At 35.4% G+C, this 26,385-nt stretch overlaps 2 protein-coding genes across 3 annotated transcripts in view; both read right to left on the bottom strand.

Annotated features, from left to right (window-relative positions):
• The window catches only part of LOC113492074 (myosin-IB), a 47,316-nt gene extending 38,756 nt beyond the window's left edge, over positions 1–8,560 (bottom strand). The window contains exons 1-2 of one of the 2 annotated variants that reach the window (XM_026869362.1): positions 8,511–8,560; positions 7,965–8,155 (exon numbers count right to left, since the gene is read on the bottom strand). In XM_026869362.1, the coding sequence (XP_026725163.1) occupies positions 7,965–8,128 (164 nt within the window). In that variant the 5' untranslated portion in view covers positions 8,129–8,155; positions 8,511–8,560. Of the gene's footprint in view, positions 1–4,251; positions 4,487–7,964; positions 8,156–8,510 lie in introns of those variants that run through there. The other variant, XM_026869370.1, reaches the window with a different exon arrangement.
• A 1,851-nt stretch (positions 8,561–10,411) lies between these two features.
• On the bottom strand, positions 10,412–14,803 carry LOC113500256 (translation initiation factor IF-2-like; the record flags this gene model as incomplete). Its single annotated transcript, XM_026880975.1, has 4 exons — positions 10,412–10,730; positions 11,159–11,443; positions 11,742–11,864; positions 13,989–14,803. Coding segments are annotated over 4 exons (1,440 nt in total), but the record flags the coding sequence as incomplete, so codon positions are not given.
• Positions 14,804–26,385: the final 11,582 nt, after the last annotated feature.

The raw sequence follows: 26,385 nt of genomic DNA, 5'->3' as shown, positions 1-26,385 counted from the left end.
CAAATACTATATTTCTTTGTACTAGACTTATACTTAGTGAAACTGTAAACCTAGCTTATCAAGCAACGAAATCAACTAAAGTTGAATTGCTATAAACAAGATAATCTATACTAATATATAAAGCTGAAGAGTTTGTTTGTTTGAACGCGCTAATCTCAGGAACTACTGGTCTAAATTGAAAAATTCTTTTTGTGTTGAATAGACCATTCATCGAGGAAGGCTTTAGGCTATAAACCATCACGCTGAGACTAATAGAAGCGAAGATACAATGGAAATGTGAAAAAAAAACTGGACAGGTATAAATTGACGGGCCTGTTGGTCTAGTGGTTAGTGACCCTGACTGCTATACCGGAGGTCGTGGGTTCGATTCCCGCCCAGGACAAATGTTGTGTGATGAGCATGATCATTTTTTCTGGTGTCTGGGTGTAATTTATCTATAATATGTATTTAGAAATATATAAGTAAGTTTATCAGTTGTCTGGTTACCATAACACAAGCTCTGCTTAGCTTGGGATCAGATAACCGTGTGTGAGTTGTCAAAAAAAAAAAAAAAAATCATAACTTATATCTTCTACCCACGGGGACGAAGTCGCGGGCAACAGCTAGTAGTATATATTAGTGTTATTATCCTTTCTAATCACTTAGTACAATTTCTTCTAGATTTTTAATTTATTTCTTTTTTCGCAGGTCTGCTGCAACAGATTTCTTAAATAAATAACCAGTAGCATTGTTTATCTCTCCTCGATTCTTGTGTAAATTGTACAGAAATTGGTAAAAAATCAAATAATTTCATCGTCTTATTTTCTTGAAGAGAACCGTTTCATATAAAACTTGATTTGAACTTTCCTAACAGTCCACGATATTAGCACATGTGTTGGCATTGAGTGGTGCCCTCGGCAATCTGACTCAATAGATCGTTACCCGTTACGAACCGATACAATGCCTTTCTTTATTTATATCGATATACATATATAGAATACTTGTTTATACTAGTTTGAGGTCAATTATGAAGAGAGAGAGAGATTAATTTGTGATAGTTATTTAGGCATTAGGTTTTGTCTTGAATTTGCCTCATCTTTTTAAGGATATTTTAACTCGTATCTAATGCTTGCATAATTTTCGGATTATAATATGTTGGCTAATCATTATGACGTTTTGAATTTGAACTTAAATTCAATCTACTACCGTTAGCAGAAGCGAAGAGAAGAATATTTGCAAATTTGCTAACATCAAATTGAGTTTCAAAATTACTTGTACAATGTATTTCACATCCATAACATGTCAATAATTATCAGTAAACATAAACACTTTCTTCACAACTGTAAATGGAATACTAATTTACACCTGAATGAACTCTAGAAACGTCAACATACATAAACTTCAATAGCTATCAGAGAAATAGAGGAACTAATACTGTCTGATATTTAACGGTTGTAAATCTCACGGGGTTACTAAAGTTCAGACGCAAACGTAATTACTAATGCTAGCTTTAGCAACAATAAGAGAGCATTGAAATAGTTATTGCACTCAGTTTTATAGGCATAGCTTTATGGTATTAAGATTTTTATGGAGTTTCTTTATTAAAATGTCGGAATGCTAAAATGGTTTAAAGTAGTTTTGCTGATTAACCTATTCGTTTGTTCACGCAGTTAAACTTTTCAGACTTAGAAAAAGTCAATTGCGAGTCGGCCTCGTGATTATAAATATACGCAATTTTTTCTTTAAGGAATAATATAGTATAGTACATTAATCATACATCTCACATTGTGAATTCTCATGTAATCGCGAGATAACGGCGTGATAGAGAGTACCCGCTTTGTTTTTTCGTACTCTCATAATATTTTGATACGAGCAAACCTAAATTATCTAGTTGGGAAACAAAAGTTTTTTTATCCCTTATAACGTCATGAGGGCCAATGACCGACGAAACAATTCTATTTATGTTTGCAATATATGTATACCCAACTCCAACGAGATTCCTAAGTTCGCGTCAAAACTCTAATAAATCAAATACTGGCAATACCATTATTCACGGATCCGAATATAAAGACTGATGAGGTTCGACCTCTAACCCGCGTACAATCTTAATCTAGCTTAGATCTGCAATAGATACGGTGAAAGCAACGATTACTCACTTTAGCAGCCAGTCAGAAGGTGTGAACCATGTCTTAAAGTAATAATATCATGGTTTGTGGAAGCGTGATAACGCTATACACAGTGTAGAGCGGCATCTCTCTTCCACGGTTACAATGATATTATTTTAAGACGAGGTGGATGACTTTAGATCTAATCTGTCTAAATAACGGTCCGTTATAATCCATTTCTGTCAATAAAAGAGTTACAGAGCTGTGTTACTAGCCTAATTTATAGGCTTACATCACTTCTTAGTTCATCCTATCAGTCTTACTGATCTCCCTATCTGTAGATGGCCACGTTTGTTATAGAAATAAGCGGTCAGAAATTTATTGATAGACAAGTCAATAATCGTCAAATCAAAAAAATATTTTGTAAAACCTATGCAAACAACTTTCCTACAGTCGCACCCTTTTCCTAGTTTTCTTTAATATTGGAAAGCTCGTCTTCAATTATAAACATACGGCTGGAAACTTCTATAGTCTCATGGTCATAACTCTCATAAAGATACGACGCCTACGACTTTACATTTCGTATTGAATGTACAGTTTCACTAAAGAAAATAAACTTTTCTATAGTCAATTAATATGTGCCGACGATATTCCTTTACAGATTTTGAAATTACTCTTAAGATTTATTTTGTAGTTTCCACCCATAACATTTTTTTGTTACCGACTTTACTGCAGAACGTTCGTCACATCATTTAACCCTTATCTCTATATAACTGATCTTAATAGGGTCCGAAACTAGTTAGCACTCCCGATAAATACGCGTGAGTATACCGTTGCATCATTTAATAATCTCTGAGATCGCATGACTTTCTGCTTTATAAGACTCTTTTAATTAAATCCCTTTTCCTTTTTCAAAAAGGTTCTGCTTCATGACTTAACAATACCTGAAGGAATCCTCACCAGCAAGTAACAATGACGGCGTATACTGCGCATATGACATCACCAATTAAAATATTTACAAGTGTGAACAAACATGGTGATTCATGAACCTATATTATTAGTTCAATAGATGATTGACAATAGTTTATGCTGTTTGTGAGGATTCCAAGGAATTGTCCCAGTGTTTTCTCTATGTCCTAATAAAAGAACAGGTTTACTGAATGGTTTTCAATCGTTCTTAAATTGAACAACTGAAAAGATAATATTTATTTTCTATATGTACAATTGTACACCTACCGGGAATAAAATGTCGACCTCCAAAAAATTATCAATGAAAATTACTACACATGTTACGTTTAATCACAAAAGTATATAATTGCCGATTTGGTGGAAAGGACAAAACCGAGAGAATAAAAAGAGTACTATTTCTTCTATGTCCAGACCAGCCTGTAGCCTAGTTAGCTAATCACTAGCGTTCGTTAAAAAAATCAATTTAGATATCATTTTATTTTTGATCTATTAAACCTGAAAATTGTTGAAATGACATGCCACATGGCCAAGCAACCTTCACCTTAAACACCTATTCTATTCTTCAATCAATAACTCTCTGAATTTCATCACACACAAAATTTCTTTATTAGACTATTTCAAAGCAATGAGTGTTTAAAAATCCACGAAAAAAACATCGATTGGATTACATTTGGCATCCGAACAATAACGAATTCAGACAGGTGCAAAAAAATATTCGCAACCTTCTTGTATGCTCATGCACTGTTGCCCCGGTGTTGCAGGTTTTACACATGGCGTAGTCAAGTTACCAAATGCATAAGAAGTTTCGGGACAGTCGAGTTTTGCCAAAAGTGGTATCCGATTAATGCTTTAGACCTTGCATTGGCATGGGGATCCTAACATAAAGAGTTTAGATGTTGTTTATGTTAGAAATCAGACGAACCAAAACCCATAAGTATTTGAAATAGATTTTTTTTCTTTCCTGATTAATTTATTCAACCTACCGACATTTTATCGACAAACTAAACTAAATGAAAAGCCATATCTCATTTCCGTCGTTTAATACTTTCGGAAACTTAAAAGTAAATTACCTTCGCTATCATTGTCATAAACATATTATAATATCTGATCACGATATGACAACATCGGGTTTCAATTACTTATCATCCTCTGAAAAAGTTCAAAGTCAACGACCGCTTTTAAAAAGTATGCAACTCACCTTGCTCAAACCGAAACTTGCTTCACCAAAACATTCGGCCTAAGGTGCATCACAACACGAAAAATAACCTGCAATAACACCTTACAACATGTGTTATCGATTTATTTATCACTTCTTATCTATCACAGTACGAACGCACAAAAATTCAACTTCAATAACCTAAAAATGAAACTATCACTTGTCACTTTTCCCGCTCAAATAATAACTTTTAAACTGAGCGTGTTCGAAGTTTAAAAAGTTTTGTAACGTTAACGGCCAGCGTTGTGGCGACCGACATTAAAACTCCGCGGGAGTTGGCGCCGTACTGAACTGGCTGGCACGGGCCGGCCAGCGAGAGCGCACGTTGTGACATCAATGTGTTCTGTGTTTTCCAACTAACTTATGGACAGTGTGTGTGGGCTGATAAATAATCTTCAGATGATCAAATTGCACAGTTTTGAGATGATAACTGTCACTTTATTAGAAGATATATCAGCATATATAGATAGATAAGCAGCTGATACATCCGTCTAATAGGATTCCGATAAGACCCAAATGTTTTAATGCGATTAGAAATTGAAGAACCATTATAATCATTATATACTGACAACATAATGTAATACCGATTTAAAATGACGATGTTTAAAGGACATAATACAAGACGCCAATAAAATAAACCATGTAGCAAAAATTCCCAATTTGCATATGTAGAACTAGTTTCGGTAAAACAACACGGAGAAAGTATTCTAGGCAATTAATTTATTTTCTATCGAAATATTGCATAAACTAATCACATAAGTGAATATTAACCTCAAATGTATCAAAATTTATAAACAACATAACTTAAAGTCAACTTTTTAAATAGACACTGTGCGACACACAGTTTCTGTGCCAGTACATTTAGTTCGGGCACGCGTCTTCAGATGTTCTGATACAGTTGTGTTAAGGAATAATCACTCTTATGACCTGGCAATAACGATTATATGGACAGCATGGTACGACTTCTGTGGACTTATAAAGAAAGAACAATATACACTGTTCCTATGAATTTTGTTTTATCAAACCTTGTGCCATTACTCTTTCATAAGAGGTCAAGAGTCAGCCAGTTCACAATATCTTACCAAATCATTAAATATGTTATCAACAATTAAAAACAATTAAACTTTACAAGTACTCTTAAATTAAACTTTATCAGGTTAAAAAATATTGAAGTATGTGTAGGAATTACCATCAGATAAAACCTTCACGCTCGAATTGTCTCTGGATTGTGATATATTTATCTTTTTAATCTTTCTTAATATGTTTATTATCGGCCAGTAACTGACAGCGGATGGGCGTTGGACTAAAACGTTATGAAAATGTACGTATTATTTTTTAAAGTTGAAAACTTACAATTTTAACAGTAATTTCTTGTTATTCAAAGTACCAACGTCAGTTTTAGTTTCTAATCAAGTTCTATTTTCAAATTAAGATCATTGGCAGAAGAAGAATGACTGAATATTTAAATAAGTGTAAGACGTGGCAAAATCACCATGGGTTCGATTCTCGCTGAAGTTAGTATTTATTCAATTCGTTCTGATATTTGTATGAAATTTAGTTTAGGCGAGACATAGATAACACTTTATACACAAATTTTATAATGACCCTTTTTTCTCTTACACTTATTACAATAAAGTACGGCACACAATTTCAACATATTGAGACATTATAAAGCTCGCTTTATTATTTCGTCAATAAACAATTAAAAGATTAAGTGCCTATAATATGTAAATTAATTAAATTGATATCAGTCCAATCTAAATCTTATCAATTATCTTCAGATAACAGCGACCGACAACTGTTTCATGTAAATTAAAAATGGCAGTAAATAAATAATAATAATTTTTAAAATACAATTTACCTGAAACTTTTGAGCTCTCACTTTTTTTTACTAATCACACTGCCATGACAACCCGTCGATCGTTAAACATGTAATAAACTTTCGGAAGCAGGAACTACGCAAGGTGCTACTGTCGATGGTTGTACTGAGACCTCTCAAAGGATTGTATGCACGATAGACTAAGACCTGTTTGATTGTTCTAACTAATTAGTGCAAAAAGAGCGCTAATTACTTACTAAGCGATAAAAATTGTTATGCATTGCTGTGCTTAACTTCGCTAGCTAAGATGTTATTAGGCGCTGTTTTCCAAAGCCCAATAATCGGGCCAAAGGCTACATCTTAATAGTAACCTAAATAGAGAGAAATTCGAAATTAGTCTTGGCAACTGTCAAAGATCACGTAATGACCAAGTATATTGTTTCGTAACATTAATTAGTGCAAACATTCAATATATCAATTCACAGACTTAACCTCCCCCAAGTTGCGCCACAACGCCCAAAGATTGCTATTCATAAATTAATAAGTAGGACTACATAATCAAGTGCATTGCGCGTCTGGACCGAATCGATAGGAGAATACCAACAGTCCTCAATTAAAATAAATTGGATGCATTAACTGTTGACAGTCGATACTGTTGCGAAGACATCATTACTATTAAACATGTCTTTTAAATCACGGGTAGCAGTTCTGGAGCGGTCTGCTTGAGTAACTGGAGACTGGCTTTATATATTGGGTAATGGGTCAAGTCGAAGATCACATGTGTATGAAGGATTGCAACGCATTGCCATACACCGATACAAAAACGCGGATGACGTAGCACTGCGGTTCAGGTTTAGTCAGTAAAAGTCTGAAACTACCTATTTCCTCCCCCGAGGGAGTGGGTATCCATTAGGATTCCTCCGCCTTAGAAAAAAAAAGCTGGAAGATCACATTACACAAGAGTGATCTTCAAAGTTTATTTGCAAGAGCCCGAAAGATTTAAGACATTTTTAACTTTGAGTTTAGAGGCAATTTTCTTTTTTTTTTAGTTTTATTTAGAGGTACATGGACTTCACAATCTGGTTCTCTTAGAATTCAATGGTACTTTTAAGTTTGCCTGAATATGTGAAATCAATTCATTTTGCCCAAGTTCACTGAGACAGTATGTTTTGTGAACCTACATCTCTTTGGTTTTGCTTCACAGCTTTTCGAAACCTTGATGATTAAATAAAATGTAACTATAGGTGAGTCATGTATCCACTTATGAAAAAATATCAACATCTGAAGAGCCTTGAAAATGAGCTGATAAATAAAGTAAAATTACATGTTAACATATATCCCGCACGGCGCACATGCAAATTCTTTCTGAATCATCGACTATACGATAATAAAGATATTCACGATAAATGTTATAGCATTTTTCTAGTAAATACAATATACACTTTATCATATAGGTACGCGACTTGTGATAAAACATAGTAGATAATAATAATTAAATGATTTCATACTCAAGGCTAATGGTCTAATAAAATATGTTCAGGATTCCGGCAACTTTGTAGCTGTAAGGTATTATTGGAGCCCTATAGAATGATGGGACTTTAAAGGGATAAATAAAAATAATTTCCTAATGGTAATCTATATGACATTGGGGGACATTATAATATGAAAGTTAACACTCCATCATATTCAGAAAAGGTTGTTAAAGATCAAAAACAGAAGAAAGTTAGTTTTAAAATCTTCGTCAACCAAACTTGTACAGCTCTTTAACTTGACAAGTAAAAATTCAAAGTCCTCGCTTGAATATCATATCATATTGGTCCTCTGTAAGATTATATACATATGTTTCAAGTAATAAAATAAGAAGTTAAATACTTACGCAGCTCCATTGAGCAGTAAGCTCGCACCACCTTTGTTGTCTTGGGCAACCTGCTCAGGTTGGTCCCGCACATGCACGGTGACCTCCGCCTCCTGTGCAGACTCCACAACCAGCACGGGCTCGGCTGGTTGCTCAACCACTAACACTGACTCTCCTTGCGACATCGTTCGTTAATATCCTATCAACCCGACCTAATAAATTTATTTCTCGTTAATAATGTTTTGGGCAACCATCCATGCGCCGATATCTACTCTACTACTTGAAACTCAAAATTATTTAATGTAACAACGGCAGCTCCTTATCTGCAGAATTTTACAGGAAATAGATAATACAAAAATGCTAATTTAATATATTCAAACTGAACGGTATTATCGCAAAAATGGTTGCCGAAAACAGTAAAAAAAAAAAACACTCGCGGTTGTAAAAGAAAAGAAATCACTGTTTATTTGTAACTATTAATTGCGATTTTTTATTATAGGTACTATGGAAATGGAATATCTACTTTTAATAATGTAATTATTATTTTTAGTAACACTGTTTTCTTACAAGAATCCGACGCCAAGTGGACGATTGCTGGCCACTTATCAGATATGGAAAAATAATCCTTTTATCATATCAACAGTTAATTGTTACAATCAATAAGTACGTAATTCACATTTAAATTCTTACTCGCTTGCGATAATACGATAAATTGTTACGATGGTACCTACTTAGATTAGGTAGTTCATGTTATTAATATCAGAAAGTTTATCAAGATATTTAAAATTATAAATGCCATATGTTTATTAAGGGGTTTTGTAAAGCTATTAGAGGAAATTTGTATGTCACTGTTACGCTTACGTGCCATTCTACTTATATCCTTCTACAATTATAAAAAAAAATGTTTGTATGAATGTTTATTCCTCTTTCTCGCAAAAACCTCTTTACGGATTTAGACGAAACTTGGTACACAAATAGTTTATAATAAGGATTATCACATATTTTATCCCGATTTTACGTTCCCGTGGGATGTATAGCCAGCTAGTATAGTATCGAAGTACTGAATTCTTCTTCTTTTTGGCCGACTGTATGACGTTACTCGTTAGATAGATGAGAAGCTTCATTTAAGTTACAGCAAAAGCAATATCATTAGCGAGGTTTAGTTCCGGAGTGCAGGTGTGCTGAGGGATGATATGGATGTCCCAGGGACCCTATTCCACTGTTTTGAATTGCTGATGAATGCATGGAAAATGGCAAAAAAATTATACTAGATATTAATTATTAATTCTATGGGGCGGAACACTCACTATTAATACCATGAATTTCTAATTTTGGAGACAAAACAAAATTATGCCCGAATGGACGAAAATAAAATGTTGAAAATCTAACATAGCTTTTCAGGAGCTTCATAACAATCGTGGAGACACTGCCATCTAGTGTGCGATGGAATAACCGGCATTACATTGGCTAGCGACCGCGACGACTGCTGCTAGTTCCACTTTCTACCGTTAGATGGTACTTAATCAACAATACCTTGGATTTAATTTTCATAAAAAAACAACAGAAACATCGCTTATGTAGCTACGTAGATATTTTGAAACTACGTTATACAAAGTTTTTAATACGAATGTACTGCAAATTAATAAAGTAATAATACTGCACCCAATGGGTAAACCCTGTGGTACTCCGGCAATAGCTGGATCCACGCTCTAGCTACCTGACTAAAATTAATATATTAGAAGAGAGAAGAAAAATCTAATAATATTTTCTACTACATTGCTTTAGACACCATCGGCTGATAAGTATATATATACTTAAAGACAAACAGAAGCTATGAAAACTTTAAGTAAAGTCTGACATCTACTTAATATCAATAAAAACAAACACATAATTTTCTATAATTTTATAATTCTCCATGCATCTTTTATTAAATAACTTATGTCTAATTGTGGGAATGCACACGCGATACTTAAGTACTAGACCCTGTGTTAGGTCGTAGGTCATTGTCGGGTTGCGACAACCTAACACAGATGACGTCACACGGACTTTAATACTAGGGTTTTCTTTTCAGAGTATTTTACGACTGACTTATTTATCAATTGTGACAATGGACAGAAGGTTTTGAAGAAGTTTAATTCTTCCAAGGGTAGAGTTCCTTCGATTGTTTTTATTGTACCTACCTCTTTTCATTCACGGGATAACTTCATTAGAAGAGAACCGGTCCTTTTTAAAGGCCTGCAAGGGGACACAGGTCCAACGTGCAGAGGCCTTCTTGAAAACTTCAATCTACAATGTAATGTGATCTTCTAGGGATCATTTCATTATTATGAACTTAATCTGTATTCTGTCTTCTACAATTAAGTAATAAATATCATCTTATTTGAATTAGTCTACAAGGCGTTTTGTTCTTTTCTAAATCACGATTTTTGATTCTTTAAATAATGGAATTACATTTTTTATCAGAAAATATGGCATTAGTAGGCATCTATCAACTATCTGACAAGCCTCTATATAGAATAGCCTCTAAAGTTCTGAACACAAGTCAACCGTAAAATAATACAATACGTAATCTAGGGCTGTTTGGTGGTGTCATCGACCTTGATGGTGACCTGCTCATCATCCCTCTGGAACAGGTAGCTGGTAGCCGGGGTGGTGCTGCTGCTGTACGCCTGGTACCCGCTCTGGTAGTTGGCGGTCTGGCCGAAGCTGGCTGGCTGCCGGCTCGTCTGCTCGTAGCTGTTCTGGTTCCTGGAGCCCTGGTCACGGCTGTCTAGCTTCTTAACGCCGCTTCAAATGCAAAAAAATAAGTAGGTAAGTTATTGTTCAGAGTCCGGATTAATTTACTAAGACTGAATTCGATTTGATTTTTTAAGACGATTTCAAGATTAATTTATTTATTACTAGCTGTCCTGGCGTACTGCCTAACCGTCGATGATAACAATGCAGACAAAAATACTGAAACCCTGGACTTTCATGAATATATTTCAAGAATAAAATGAGCCAAATCTGATCAGCCGTTCACGAGTTTTAACGAGACTTACAAACAGCAATCCATTTTATATTTAAGAAGAAGATTATAGGCCCAAGTTCGCACACAGCTAGGCAAGATCCCCTTAACGTCTTTTTCTTTATAAGGCTTTCTTTAGCCTTGCAATAAATGAGAAAAACATTACCAAAATTTTAGAACAACAATTACTCTGTCTATTTAATTTTACCTTTCATCTCTATACGGTCTCCTCTCCCCAACACTGTGCCACCCGCCTCCCTGGCCATATCCACTGCTGCCCTGCCCATACCCAGCAAAGCTCTGTCCATACGCCGCAGCCTGGCCGCCGTACCCAGCTCCCTGCCCATAGCTTGCCCCACCCTGCCCATAACTTGCCCCGGCTTGCCCATAGCCGGCGCCTTGGCTGTAGCCGCTGGTTCCCTGCGCGTAGGGGTCGCGGTAGCCAGCGTAGCCAGAGGAGTAGCCATTGCCCTGGTAAGCGCTCTCCTGTGGTCTGAAATTGTAAAAAGTATATTTTGGTGTTTTTCTAAACGTATTTATTTAAAACTGTTTTTGTGAGATGTAAAAAGGCGATTGAGAAAAGTTTCCTTTTAAACTGAGTTTAGATGAATTTTGTTTATTCGGTTGTACAGAGTTGTGTCCTTATTGTGCCGGAGGTTGTGTAAAAAACGTCAAAAATATGTTTTTCCAAAAATGATGAGAAAGCCAACGCTCAAAACTACAGACAGCAGAAAGGCAGACAAAACTCTACCAAAGATTCTCGATTTTTATTTTATTGTCCGAAGCATTACCTAGCATATTCAGGGCGTCCCCATGAGGATGCGGCATCAGGTCTCCCTGACGCGAAGTAGTATCCTCGGCCGCCCGCGTCCCACCCTGCCTGACCACGGTACGTCTCGTCCCACGGCCTGAAACTAACCAATAATAGGTTAATCATCAATTTAGGATATTATGTGCAATTTCAGTCAGGTCAGGCAGTTGGGGCCCAGCCGGTATGTGTAGGGGTTGTATTGAAATGGAAGTAAGGGTTTACCTAAGTGCTGTATTAAAATTTCGATTTTTTTTAACACAAAAGGGCAAAGAAGGGAGAAGGGAGGGAGGTTTTAAGGAAGTTAAAGCTCTTCCTGATAAAATTGTTTTTCTCAAACAAAGCTCTAGAAACAATGTTGTATATTCTAATAAATTGTAATAGGTACAAGTCGATAACATCACACTAATATATGGATAGTAAATATATTCAAAATCAGTTATGGTGCTACGACCTCACTTTAAAATTCGAACCGAGAATAAACGACCGGTCGGTTACCGGAGCAACCGACCCGTGACCAGTCAACGGGAAAACAAAATGGTGGACAAAAAATACAAATACCGCTTGCAAATTAACAACATTGGCTTGAACTATGTTAAACCTTAATGTGTATACCAAGCATGTGCTTAAAGCGCTCTACTTAAACTTGAGTACGACAAACATCCAATTGTTTTGCAAATTGGACAATTGTACAGAATCACGGACAAGCCGCTATCTTATTATGTGTGTAATGTTGACGGCATATCACTGGTAAGACAGACGTTGATTGAGGCTCTATTTCAAAGCCGTTAGGTTGATCTTGTAAACGGCTTCAAAATTCGCAAAAAGTAATTGTGACGGATGAATCAAAACTTTTTGTGCTACCAATTATATTTAACTATCCACGGCTATTATTTATATTTGTTACTACTTAATGTGTTTCCGCATGATTATTAATTTGATCATTCATTTTTTTGTGCTGTGGGTATTCCCTACAAGGAAGCTAAAATTGTACTTTGCGCTCTAATTTTAGCCACATAAGTGAAAACTTTTTGCCTAGTTCATGGGCAAGCGAGTTGAAAAACTGCTTGAACTTGTCCTTCATTGATGACTGACACATGAACCCAAAACATTACGAGTGCATATTAATGGATGTCCAAAATTATTTTTGCATATCGATATCTATTCTTCTATACTTCTATATCTATACTAATATATAAAGCTGAAGAGTTTGTTTGTTTGTTTGAACGGGCTAATCTCAGGAACTACTGGTCCAAATTGAAATATTCTTTTTGTGTTGAATAGACCATTAATCGAGGAAGGCTTTAGGCTATAAACCATCACACTGCGACTAATGGGAGCGAAGATACAATGGAAAATGTGAAAAAAGCAGGGCAGGTAAAAATCATAACTTATATCTTCTACCCACGGGGACGAAGTCGCGGGCAACAGCTATTGAAAATATGATTGAAACTATATTTTCAAAGCGGAAATGACCATTCAAATTGCAATAATTGTGAACCATGCCAGGTAATTATCGACAGAAGGTGACGCATCTTTTATGGATTAATGGTCGTGGATAGGAGAATAATGAATAATTCCCACGTTAAATACTATGAAAATGAAGTTACCTATTTCTTTTAACAATGGCATGGCAAGCGGGACTGCAATTTTATCACCGTTATTTTCACCGACCTGTTATTTTCAATTTTAGGTGAAAGCGTCATGTATTGACGCGTTCGACACGTTTATTTTCAATGGACAATGTGACTTTCATGTGCGAATGAACTTTGCAATCGCATATATCACGGTCTACTTGCTCCACTATTTGTTAGTTTCCGGTGATATACGATTTTCCCTGATTTTGATGGAATTTGGAGTACTTTCTTGTTTTACCTTTGACTTGTTTTATCTTTTATTTTACATATTTACTCGTCAACAAGCAGCGAATACAGGTGTATAATATTTATGTAGAATTTAAATACCTATCTCGTGCCTAAATATTGATAAGTGGATCACGATTATGATTATTATGTCGTCTGAATTATCAACCACTAGGCACATATTATTATGATTTGTTCCTGGCTTGTTAATATAATTATTTAAATGATACATTATGCTTTCATTACTTTTTTTCCAGACTTATTCACCACATCTATCACAGTAGCTTAAAATGATTCAACTCATTTTCACTCATTTCGTTATCATCAAGCACCAGCAATAAGCATTAGAAGTGGACATATTAACTCACCTGTCATGCGGTCCCCTGCCAGCACTGGGTCCGTAACCGCCATACCCGTCATCATAACCATCGTATGCTGGTCTCCGATACGCAGGGTACGCGTACGGGTCATATCTGCTCGCCCCTTCATCGTACCCATAATACCTATCGTACAGAGGTCTTCTGTCTCGATACAAATCGTCGTAATAATCTCGTTCTCTGTAGGGAGTACGTAAGAATCTGTCGTAGTAGTCGGGCCTATAGCGGTCTCTGTCATCATACCGATCTCCTCCCCTCTTCCTATCGCGGTCTCTGTCCCTCTCACGGTCTCTATCTCTGTCTCGATCTCCTCCTCTTCGACTTCCACCCTTCCTGTTGTCTTTGTCGTCGTAAGAATTGTTCTTATCTCCATTTTCTTCTTCAGTGCTGTTCTTTTGTCCACTCTTTCGGTCAGAGTATCGATCTTCATCGCTATCGTAGTTCTTCTTGTCGTACCTGTTGCCGTAGGTTGGTCTGTGGCCGCGTCTGTCGTCATCGTATCGGTCACGTGAGTCGCGTCTGTCGTAGTCGTCGTCTCTATCGTCTCGGTCGTCCCTCCTCTCGTCGCACCGGCCGCACCGTGGCCTGTCGTACTCGAACCTGGCGTACTCTAGCCTGTCGTAGGGTCTTGGGACGCCATATCTGTAGTCATAGTAACTCCTGCTCTGTCGGTTTAGTTTGTCTTTAGAAACGTCTGGAGTTAAAACTGTTGATAGAACAGTCTCTTCTGCTGTTGCATAGTGAAGATATGTGAGGACGTATGCTAATAATACCTGAAAAGAAGAAAAACTATTTAAGAACGATAATTATCAGCTTGATAACGCCCATATTGCATCTGTTGATATTTTTGACTTATGTTGAGATCAATTCGTTGATTTGTGTTTGACATCAAACCGATACACTTGTACAAATGTCACTTATCTCCTCGATCCAAATACTGTTCATTCATAAAAAAAACAAACAACAAGTAAAAAAATACTAGAACAAAGGTAGAATCATAAATAATGCATAACTCATAGTCAGTAAGCATTATCTCTGAAAGATCAGTCAATATCACGCTACGTTAACCGCGCCGGGATTGTTACAGTTTTTGTCTACTAGTTTCCGCGTCGGCAGGTGTTAAGTGTTGTGAAAAAGTATAAGTAATTGCATTAACGACCTCTTTGTTTATCTGTCAAATTAAATATCTTAATTTGAACTTGTGTACAACCCCGTGCAATGCTCTACTTGGGGCATTGTCTTAAATCCATGATTTCAACAGTCTTAAGGGGCTAATTCTGCTATTCGCAATTTCAATGATAATGAATAAAATTGAACTGTAATTTGACGCAATTGGAATTTTACGAAATTGATATTACTGAAAAAGGACGAAAAATAATACAGCTCAGAAAGAAATTTGACAGCATGGACAGCTGAGAGGTCACCAAGCCAAACCCACTGAGCGCGACGTATCGCAGGCTAGATCCCCGCATATAACCATCATTTGTGTGATCCTCGAAAGCTTGTCCTGAGTCTAGGTGTCTTTGTGCATAGACTTGAATGTTTGTCAAAGTTGCCGCGATACAAGGATTCAATACCTATGTGTGTTAATGTACAAAATGAGCAAGGTAGAGCCGTAGTCGCACCCACTGTAAGCCTACTATAATTATATGGCTGCTAATAACACTACCATTAAGCAGACACGGTATTCAGTAGGTGCGGTTCTTCAGCAGTACCTTAAACATTTTTGTATAATACCATTACATTACTAGAATTCTATCTGAATTATTTTCCCTCCCCTTTTTAAGGAAGTTTCGTTATAATTGGTTTTGTAAACTTTTTTCGTTATTTAGTTTCCCGTTTTTTACTAATCAAATCAAATCTTAGAAGTTAAATTTGACATTAAGCTGGAAGACCAAGTGCTACAAACCTTGTGGAAACTTCAAAAAACTTTTTTTTTTATAATATTAAATCTGAAAAACAATCTCAAAATGACTTGTAAGTACTTGATTTAACCCAAAATTATATAATCACATGTCTTCAATTATAACACTATTATCCTAATAGTTAAACAGTATGATTAACTAATGAAACTTCCTTTATACTCGACTATGAGACTACATTGTTTGAATATGCAAAAAAATACCATAAAATTGCCCTCAATTTGCCTATGACCTCTAAAAACAATAGCATGATATCACATACGTACACAAAGAGAAAATCTGGTCGAAAATGAAGGTTGCAACCTAATTTACCATTGTTTTCATATAATTTAATACAGGAAGGGCAATTAGTATTATAGATATTATTTTATATCATGTAAAGTTAAGTAGGTATACAGGGCATATTCGTAACGCGCAGACCGTTTTAGTTTAAAACAGATTGTTTGTTTTCAACTAAATAATCGCCTTTGCCAGAAATCAAAATAAAAAATGGATTGCTCATTAGGCTACTATGCCGAAACTAGCAAATAATCTCATGCCTGCCGATCTCCAGACTTCTTTTCAAAGCAACAAATACGAAATTTTCATTTAATTAAATAAATATTTGAATAACCTGGAAGTCTGCAAACAACTGTATGTTTATAACATTAAAAACGTGATTTATTGCTCTATACAAAGTCGCAAGACAATATTATAATCAGTTACCTATTGTATCTCCCTTCTTTTAATCTTTTTTCCAGAACTTATGCTATTCATTTGCACGCTTTGTTTAAAATTTAAGATTTGAAAAGAATCTTCCTTATACTGTAAAAGGCCTGTGTCCAGCAGTGGGACGGTATAAAGGGTGGTTTTATCATAACTATTAATGAATGTAAAGTTCGTCTAAAGACCTAGCACCTCTCTGCTGAAGTACTGACTCTGTTGCAGAAGAAATTAGATCGCCTTCTACACAGACCGGCGTCTTTCTTCCACACCTGCCTAACTAATCATAAGCTGTGTCCTAAATTCGTCGGACACATTTCAACCGCAAGACAATGAACCTTATTTTTAAATAAATAAAAGACGCGACTACAGCTGTTATTTTCCCGCGAAATTATAAAAGTTTCGTGTTCATTATCGCTTGCCATAGACAACTTGAACTTAGTTTTATACACAAAGCCGAAATATTGTTTAAAACATTATTATTTGATTTGTTTTACTTATTTATTTAACTTCTAACTATTAACTTATGTTTGTTTTTTAAGAAGAATTGAATATTGAAAAACAAACCTTTTTCGTTAGAATTCATTTTAATTTTTTTTTATAATAAAAGTCTGAAATCGCTGTTTCCTCAGTTTTCTCAGGTACCTACATTCTCCGGTAAATTATTATTGTGTCTTAAACTGGTCGGTCAATCACGAAAATGAGCTTACATAAACTTACAATAATCATGAAAAACCTCCCTCTTCCTCACCTACATAACTGGCCTACAGGGATAACAAAGAAAACAGTTTAGAAAATAGACACAGTTCGCTCTACATTTTAACCTTTAACTATATACATCGTGCCGTCTCGTGAGAACTAGGACTTGGCACATATTATGTAATGTAAATACAAAAATTAGCCAGTGAGTTTACTTGCATTGTTTACGCGTAACACATCCGTCGGCATAATCGTTTTATAATTGTGCGCGACCATGGCTGGGAGACAAAAGCGCGCCATTGTGCCCACTCGAATTATGACATGGAAGCGTTACGCGCCGAATGTTTAAATGTTTCAAATATTTAACTGTTTGCTGTCGAGGTTTTGTTTAATTTTAAGTAGTGAAACAATTTAATGTAAATTGTTGAATTGGGTTAAACTAGGTTGAAGCTATACAGGTTAAAAATTGAACTAGCTTTTTCGCACTGAACTTAATTGTTCTTTTTTAATTAAAGGTCTTTATATGTCATCTACATTATAAAAAAGTTATTAGTGTTCTTTTTTTAAATATATTATACGCTAACAATGTAGACAAATATTTAATGCCAGTGGCCACCACCAAAAAGTTCTGTTAATTAAGTAAATAATCACCAACCTCCATGGTCACTTCAATCAGTAAGTATTGATTTTAACATTGTTTTACAGATAAAAGTCATGTGAGAACAAAGCTTGATAGTTTGTAACAATATAGGCCTAAAAAAGGCGCGATGGGAATTCTTTTGACGACTTAGTCCTCGTACTAACCTTTGACTAAATGAAAGTTCAAGTACTTTACTCTAAGTTACATTTGTAAGGCGGCATTTGTTCTTTTACATTTCTAACATTTCTTTTTGATGTATGACTGCGAGGGCTTGCAATGCGTCGTAAACTACACACCTTCACATATTAACAACGAGCCCATAAAACGAGTGCTAATGCATAATGATTGCTAATTATTGTTGTAAGGCTAAACAATAGAGTTTTATAAGATATCATCTTAGAAGAGGAGTAGGCCGGTAGTGTTGCCATGCATACAATATGAAATGCGACATAATTTCATAGAATAAAGCTTTACAGTTAGGAAAGCTGTAAGTTTATTGCTTCTTCATTTTATGCGTGCGCATATAAATGCAATTAGGCAGATACTATTCATGTGAGAACGGACGGATAACCTTAGTGGAACATTCATATACATTTAAATAAATACGATAATACACATTTAAATAACTATGACACTTTGTTCTCATTGGTACTTAATTACGAGCTTACGATTGTTTTAATACCGATAAAATAGTGGAAGAGTGGAAGTCTTTTCTCAAAACGAGGTAAGTCGTGTAAGAGAATATTTTAACACAATAGATGGATGTGCTGGTCAGAGGGCTGGGATTCAGTAGCAAATGCCGTAGCTAGCTTTTTGTTTAAGCATGAAATGGAACCAAAAAAATAATCCAATTTCAGACTATTTTTGTGCCTCGATTTGTTTTATACACGGTGATTTTTTAGTCGTCTTACAAAAGCAGCCCAGTTCATGTATACGACGTAAAATACCCCTAGGCGCGATTATTATTTTTTTATCATCAACTAAGATAATAAGTACGAAGAAAATTAAACAAGAGAAATCTGAAATATACTCTTAAAAAAGGCTCGGACCGCGCTCGCAACAGAGCTGTGTTTCTATGAAACTACGAATTGCATCATAATATTGAATAAAAATAGCATTTTTTTTTTCAAATCTCATAAGTACCTATTTTTTTTATCATGAACGTGTTCTAGTCATTGGATACATGAACTGGGCTGCTTTTGTAAGACGACTAAAAAATCACGGTGTATATCCGAATTCTTTTGGATTAATACGCATTTCTATTTTAAGTAGATTGTCTGGATTCTGCACTTCATTTAAATTTCTTGGTACCGAACAGTTTATCTCTTTTTGGTTGATTTTAAACTGGAAACAGGTCTTGATCAAGTCCGAAACTGTTTCAAAGAACTTTAAATCGGTTACAAAAGAAAATAAAAAGACCGCGATTGATTAAATTTGTCCTTACACATTGTCTTTAATTTTATATAACATCAGTAATAATTAAAATATAATTTAATTATACTCACCACGATCGCTAATCGTTCCATTTTATTTTAACTCAACTACAAAACTAAAAAGTTCATTATTTATTCTAAAATTAAAAATCACTAAAACCTCAAAGCTTATAAAAAAGGAAAATACTTTTACATGTTAAAAAGTTTTTTATCGAAAAAGTATTTGAATGTTTTATTGATGTCTATGCGCCGGTGTTTGCGCGGACGCGTTATGGCGGACTGGCGGCGGCGCATGCGTCGTCGGCTTATAATAATTATGGCGATCGCAGGTTTTTGTTTGCCCATCCGCCTAGGGCCCACTGGGTCGGTACTGTGAAGGCTACACTACTGTCTACCATGTATTTTGAGCCATTGAACAGGAGTTTTTTGACTTCGTTTTCGAGTTCAGGTTATTGAACGGGAATGGCGAGCTTTCGACTTTTTCACAGTCCATTGTTATGATGTTTTACAATTAGATGCCGTTGGTTATTTTAAAATGACAAAGTCGTTTAGGTACATCTTAATGTTTTCCTTTGTTCACATATCTAGCATGAAACAAAAACTATCAAATTATTAAATAGCAGTCGATGAGGTATCTGTTTGTAGACTCGTTACATTACATCAGATATCACTAGAGGACTCTTTAAGTCTTATGTGTGCTCAACAATTAAACTATGTGATGAAGAGAGAGTCCCCAATATCTTGGATGATGATTACCTGTTGATAAATGATTCTGGGATCAACACCTACTTTGTTAAAATTAAGTGTCTGTTCTCCTAAAATTCTGTTTTGGACTCGATCTCAACTCGATCAATGTACATTCCATACTGTAAAAATAAGTTCAATTCTTTGTTCCTTTCGAGTAGCCGTAGCCAACCAATGAACTCCATATAACGGATAGAATTATTATTAAATTATTGCTCCGTTATTTAGAGTTCCTTGCTTAAGAGATTTAGAGTGGAAAGTTATAACGAAAGCTAAAAGCGATCAGACCAACGGGTCCTTTGACATTCCTGCACAACCAGCCATGAAGCCATGACGTCCAACATGTCATTCACACGGTGACAAATTGGAAATGTTGTAGACGTTATTTTATATTTAAAACTATATTTTTATCTTAAAGTAGGATGTCCAGATTAAATAATAGCAGCCAGGTCGTGTAACTATTACAGTGTACAAGTTTTGAAGCAGGAAGGGGAAGCGCTATTGTCTAAATAAAAGTTCTGTTTCCAATGTATTCAAGTTTTTGATTAAGCTAAATGTCATGCAGCTTTTCTAACCAAAGATTTAATTCTGCGGTTCCATTTTTTTATTATTATTTTTTAATCATGGATTTTCTTAACCCTAGGAAAGGCGAAAGGATGAACCGGACTCATTTTAGAACCACCGGAATGCTTCTTCTAACCCTATAGTCGGGGGTGAAGTTCTGCGGTTCTATTAGACCAACCCGTCTAACCAAGAGACATTTCTAAAATAGCTAGCAAAATATACTCGAATTAACGATGAGATATTTATTTCATTTTAACTATTGTTAAAATTTCAATCGGCTTGAGGGACAGGAATATTTTAAATGTTTGGGTTTGTCAATGCTTATCGACATGAATTTGACTTGTCAATTCAATACATATGCGATTCATTCAGCTTCTACCGCCCTGCAAGCCAACCGCCATGGCTTTAAGTAGTAGGTGCTTTTGGAGGTGTTGAAGAGAGATGCTGCTCTACTATATTACGTATTTATACTTTAGTTACCTACCAACGTGCATTGAGGTTATGAGTTATTACTTTATTAGCCGACCTAATATGCTAAATGCTGGGTCCAGCCTTTGTCTATCTTAACATATGCAAGCATTTAAATTAAGTTCTTAATATCTGGATACTAAAACGTCAATCAGATTTTAATACTTAGTCGTTAATTCTCACACTTACATTGTCTATGGATATTACATACCACAAAGATACGAATGAGACCAAATAAGACTATTAAAAAGATGATAAGTTTCTGTCATTTTTTATTTCTCAATTTGTTGTTATGTCCTATGCTTGTTTCCCTATAACTTATGGCTGGATAAACCGACTTCTCATCATAATCATTATCATCAGCCCATATTCGTCCACCTCCGGACACAGGCCTCCTCAATTGCCAGGCCTTCGGCTGCTCGCATCCCGCTCCTGCCAGCCATCTTGTGTAGATCATCACTCCGTCGTGTCTGACGACGTCCTACACTACGTTTGCCGAGACGCGGTCTCCTCTCGAGACCGAAGCTTTATTCCTTTTTTGTTATTTAACGCTGTTAATTATAAAATTGCTGGCATTTATTCCCATAAATTTAAGCTCTGTTGTCATTAATTTGATGTCACTGGTATGTTTTTCTTACTAAAAATAAGTCTTCTGAATCAAAATTTGTTATTACTTACAGTTTATAATGTTACAAAATCGTATGCAAATGGAAACAAACTAATTAAAACTAGTAAATCAAAACGTGTCGGCTACCGAACCGCGACTGACACGTCATTGTGTGCCGCTAGCCAACGAACCGCAACCACTGCTACACACACTTGTCAAATTATAGTTAAATACATGTTGCCAACTTCTAAAATATCAATTAAAATCGTAAAAAATTACGCACAGCAAACGCATAGCAAAACGTCATCCTCATGTCTAAGTGGAATGTATTGACAAAGATATTTTAAAACGTCACTTACATAAGTATTGTTCTTACTGGCTGTTAATGACTAAAGAAGAAATAAAGAATATAATTTAACGTGATTATATTCTACAATTTCTAGACTAGAAAGTACTGTATTAGATTGGACAGTTATTGTTTTTTAGCTTTTCAGAAGTTATTAGCTATTATTATAAAAAAGTTTTAAATAAGGTAAGTTGACGTGTAAGTTTTTGTACTGCTGTATCAATTGTTCTGAGCCCAGGACATTTTTTTATCTAAGTATCTATCAATTTAAAACCCGGAATGTGTCCGTTTAATTTAAATGTTATTCTAGCTTCAAGCGACAGGAGTCCGTTATACAAACCATGCAGAATTCTTGTTGGTCCAATAAGTGCGTGTATCGCTCTTTGTTCTCATAGGCATCGTTAGCATTTTTTATCAAGTATCATTGTTAACGACATCTTAACAAGCGTATCCATAGCAAGTTAATGAAGAGGATACACTTATGAACAGTAAACCTATGGCATATACTAAATAACAAGCACAATACCCGCTTTAACCACTATATTTATTGCCAATTGCCATTTTTTATCGAGTCAAACATAATTACGTGTTTTTGAGGCCATGTCGACGTAATTCGCGGTTTTTTGAACGGATGACAGATGTGGTTCCCGCCTAAAGTCGTTGTTATACGCATGCGCGTAACGACCAGAGCCCTCTACAAACTTTTTAATTCACCAAAAAGGTTTTGGTCCGACGAGTACAATATAGTATATTGAAACGGTGATTCATAGTTTTCATGTCAATGGACACAGATTTTTGCATATTATTTTCTATGATTGTGCAACTTTAACGATTTTAATGTCTGTCATTTTGCTGGTTAGTAAACTACCAGTTTACGCTGGGGTCAAGGCTTTCGATGGGAAATTTGCTTAAAATAGACAATTTGTTGTTGTATGATGATAGTTGGTTTAATTTCTTGTGAATATTTGATTTCGTAGTTAGTTTTTTGAGCTCCACCTATTTTGTAGAAAGTAATTTAACTTTTAGGTCAAATCAAACAGCAACAATTGAAGTAGATGCATACATAAAATTGATTTGTGTTTAAATACTTTTTGTTTCTTTTTCGCTTTCATGCACAAAGGGTAAGAACAACACCCTATTAGAACTAACCCGAGTTTGTCCATCCGTCTAACACCAAGATGTTTCTTATCAACGACTATCACTATATACATAGTTGAAGTTTACACAGATGATGAATTTTGATGCCGGTATTACTAAAATAATGTTGGTGGGCACCAAACCAATTTGCTAGATATCCAATTTGTTTGTCATCCAACCGATTAGTTTATGTTTAGCCTACTCGTGCGGAACCCTCAGTGTCGTGAGTCCGACTCATACTTGACCCATATTTTAAATTTTTAATTACTAAATAATTTCATGCTGAACTTACATGTTTTATTAGACAAGGAGTTACTCGAAATTTGTATGTGCCTGACTAGAAAGAACATCTTTTTTTCTAGCCAGCTAGCAACAAAAAGTAACAAACTCTTTTTTTTAAATCTAGTTACACGACACATTTTAACCTCATGAACTACAAACCTCGGCCTTTTTGAACCTCTTTGTAGGTTTAACCCTTACACTACTGTATGTGACCCATTTGTCAGTAATTTGTTTTGACGAAAGCGTAGCTATTATACGCAACCGAATTGATTGGCAGTAAATCGATATAAATTTAATCGGAATAGTGATGCTCGAAGAAATGTGTAACTATTGAATACTGTAGAAATGTTAATGTAGGGCTAGAAAAAAAAACAATTTTTGTGAAAATGTATCTGAATAGCTTATTGATTTAAATAATTCATCATTGCTATCTGAATTAAGTTCAGCTGAAAACTGAAAACTAAATTATCAAATATCTAATACAGGTATAAGGAGTCGCGAGGCAAAGCCACTTGCGTGTTTTTACCGTCCGTTCTAAATAGTAAACAAGTAAACCTATTCGTTCCATTATCCAAATAACCCTATCTATAAAACCTGTCCAATTTCTTCCAATTATAAAGTGATTTTCGTTAATTACTGACAGGTTGAATTTAAAAATACACCGTCAAAGCAAAGTAAACATAGTTAAGGTGTAAGCATATAAAATGTCCAAAAAGGTAGGATTACCCAAAAATCGGTGACCATAGAGTACAGATAGGTGTCAACAACCTCTCACCCTTCTGCACGCGCCGGTGAATAATTAATGCGAAGTGAAAAAATAAACAACACATAAGTTAAGAACTAATGTGGATCGATAGAAATAAGTTTAGATTAAGTTTTTGTGAAAATATGATGGCTTACTTAGTAAGGTGTCCATAACTTTTTTGTGTTTTTATTCTTTTCTTTTTTCTAAAACGACCTCCTTACTAAGGAATTTAATCTTTGTGTCACGAGGATTTTCACAAACATTCAAGTCGCATGCAAGAACACATACTCAGAGCATCTCTTACGCGAGGATCGAACCCGTGAAACGTCGCGTACGGTGGGTTTGACGTAATAATACTAACGTGTGATGATAATAATTAATGAATTAAAATAAGTGCATTAAGCTTAGCGCTTTTCCTTAGTTTGTTTTTCTTAAGACTACCCGATTACTAATAACGGTTTTTAACTCAAATTTCCTCCCCCTCAAAACCTCAGGGACCTCAGGGATTGTACCTTTGACTCACAAAGTCATGGTTGTCCCAAAATTCTGGATTGATTACTGGTTTAGGTAATGTTACCTCTAACTTTTTCCGGATCCCGGACTTTTTCGGAAATCAGTCACATGATTTGCTGAAATTTGATTTTGCAGTTTTTCTAGTTAGCGGATTAAAACTAAATATGATTTTAGAGTTTCGTACCTAGAGAGTAAAAATAGACCATTATCCATAATGACCTGCTGACTGTCAGGAGATCAGAGGGGTGACTTTTTTCTTTTGAAAAGCCTATTCGTAGGGAAACATGAAAGTCGCGAGACAAAAACTCATAAACATCCTTCATTTTTCAGTTCTTTATTGACACGACCCTTCATCCAAACCCTCCTTTCAACCATTTCAACCATTTCGAAACACAACATACCACAACATCTTTTCAAACCTCTCAAATTCGATTTCATCATTCATTCAACAATTGCCCATCAAAATATTGACATATAAGACATTATGAAAGAGGCAAATAAGGTTTAACCTTGGCGCGGTCGGCTAGGGGTAACCACCTCGTAACAAGCTAGATTATCAGTTTGACACAAGTAGTTTTACCATTAAGCAAATCAGGTGATTCATTACTACGGCTAGACAAATGACTGGCGACTTTTCTTTTAAGACCTATTTGCGTATCTTACACAAACGTTATAAGGGTAAATAAACTGCTATAACATAACTTCGGTTGTTACCACACAACTGTCAAAAAAAAGAAGTAATGTTCGGGTCTTAACTTTAACTCAACTTTTTTGATGCTTTGGAAATAGTATATTATTTTCTATTAGTTATAGTTCTATTCTGTCTAACCAAGGGGTATCGTGTTGCCCAGGTAACTGGGTTGAGGAGGTCTGTTAGGCAGTCGCTCCTTGTAAAACACTGGTACTCAGCTGAAACCGGTTAGACTGGATGCCGACCCCAACATAGTTGGGAAAAGTTTAGGCCAATGATAGTTATAGTTCTGTAAAAACAATATTTCGGGACTTAACTATGTTGTTTATATAACTTTATTTAAATCATAATAACTTCTGATTTTTTAATGAAAGAATGAAACTCATTTTTTCTTTATAAATATTGTTTGAATTCTTAAATTAAATCACTGTTAGTGGCACATAGGCTATACTACAAAACGAAGTACTGAAATGCTATGGGCGGATATTTTTCTAATTTCCGAAAGTTCTACCTGTCCCAGAAAATGGTTCGCGTGTTTGTTTTTTTACTATTTGCTTTGATAGCTAGATTTGAACTATCTCTTATGAAAAAGCAAAATATATGATTCTGTGTTTCTATAGCAGAAGCAACACCATTTCGTTAATTTACGTAAAACATGGCCCCATTAAACAGCTCATTTGCTCAGTGCCACGTAAATTGGTAAGGTGGACCCTAAATAATAAATAGACTCGAATTTTATTAAAGGCCAACGTTCTTTTTACGCGCGTAATTGTTTCGTCAAACATAGATAATTACTATTATTTCAGGCCAGTAATTTGACAGAATGTTAATATTTCTATGTTGTATTGTGGAGTTTTGAATTGAAAACTACCCAAGTAGGGTAGAAACCCCAGCT

This window comes from Trichoplusia ni, chromosome 1, assembly GCF_003590095.1.
Source record: "Trichoplusia ni isolate ovarian cell line Hi5 chromosome 1, tn1, whole genome shotgun sequence".
Lineage (NCBI taxonomy): Eukaryota > Metazoa > Arthropoda > Insecta > Lepidoptera > Noctuidae > Trichoplusia > Trichoplusia ni.
This window is presented reverse-complemented; position numbering and strand designations above follow the sequence as displayed.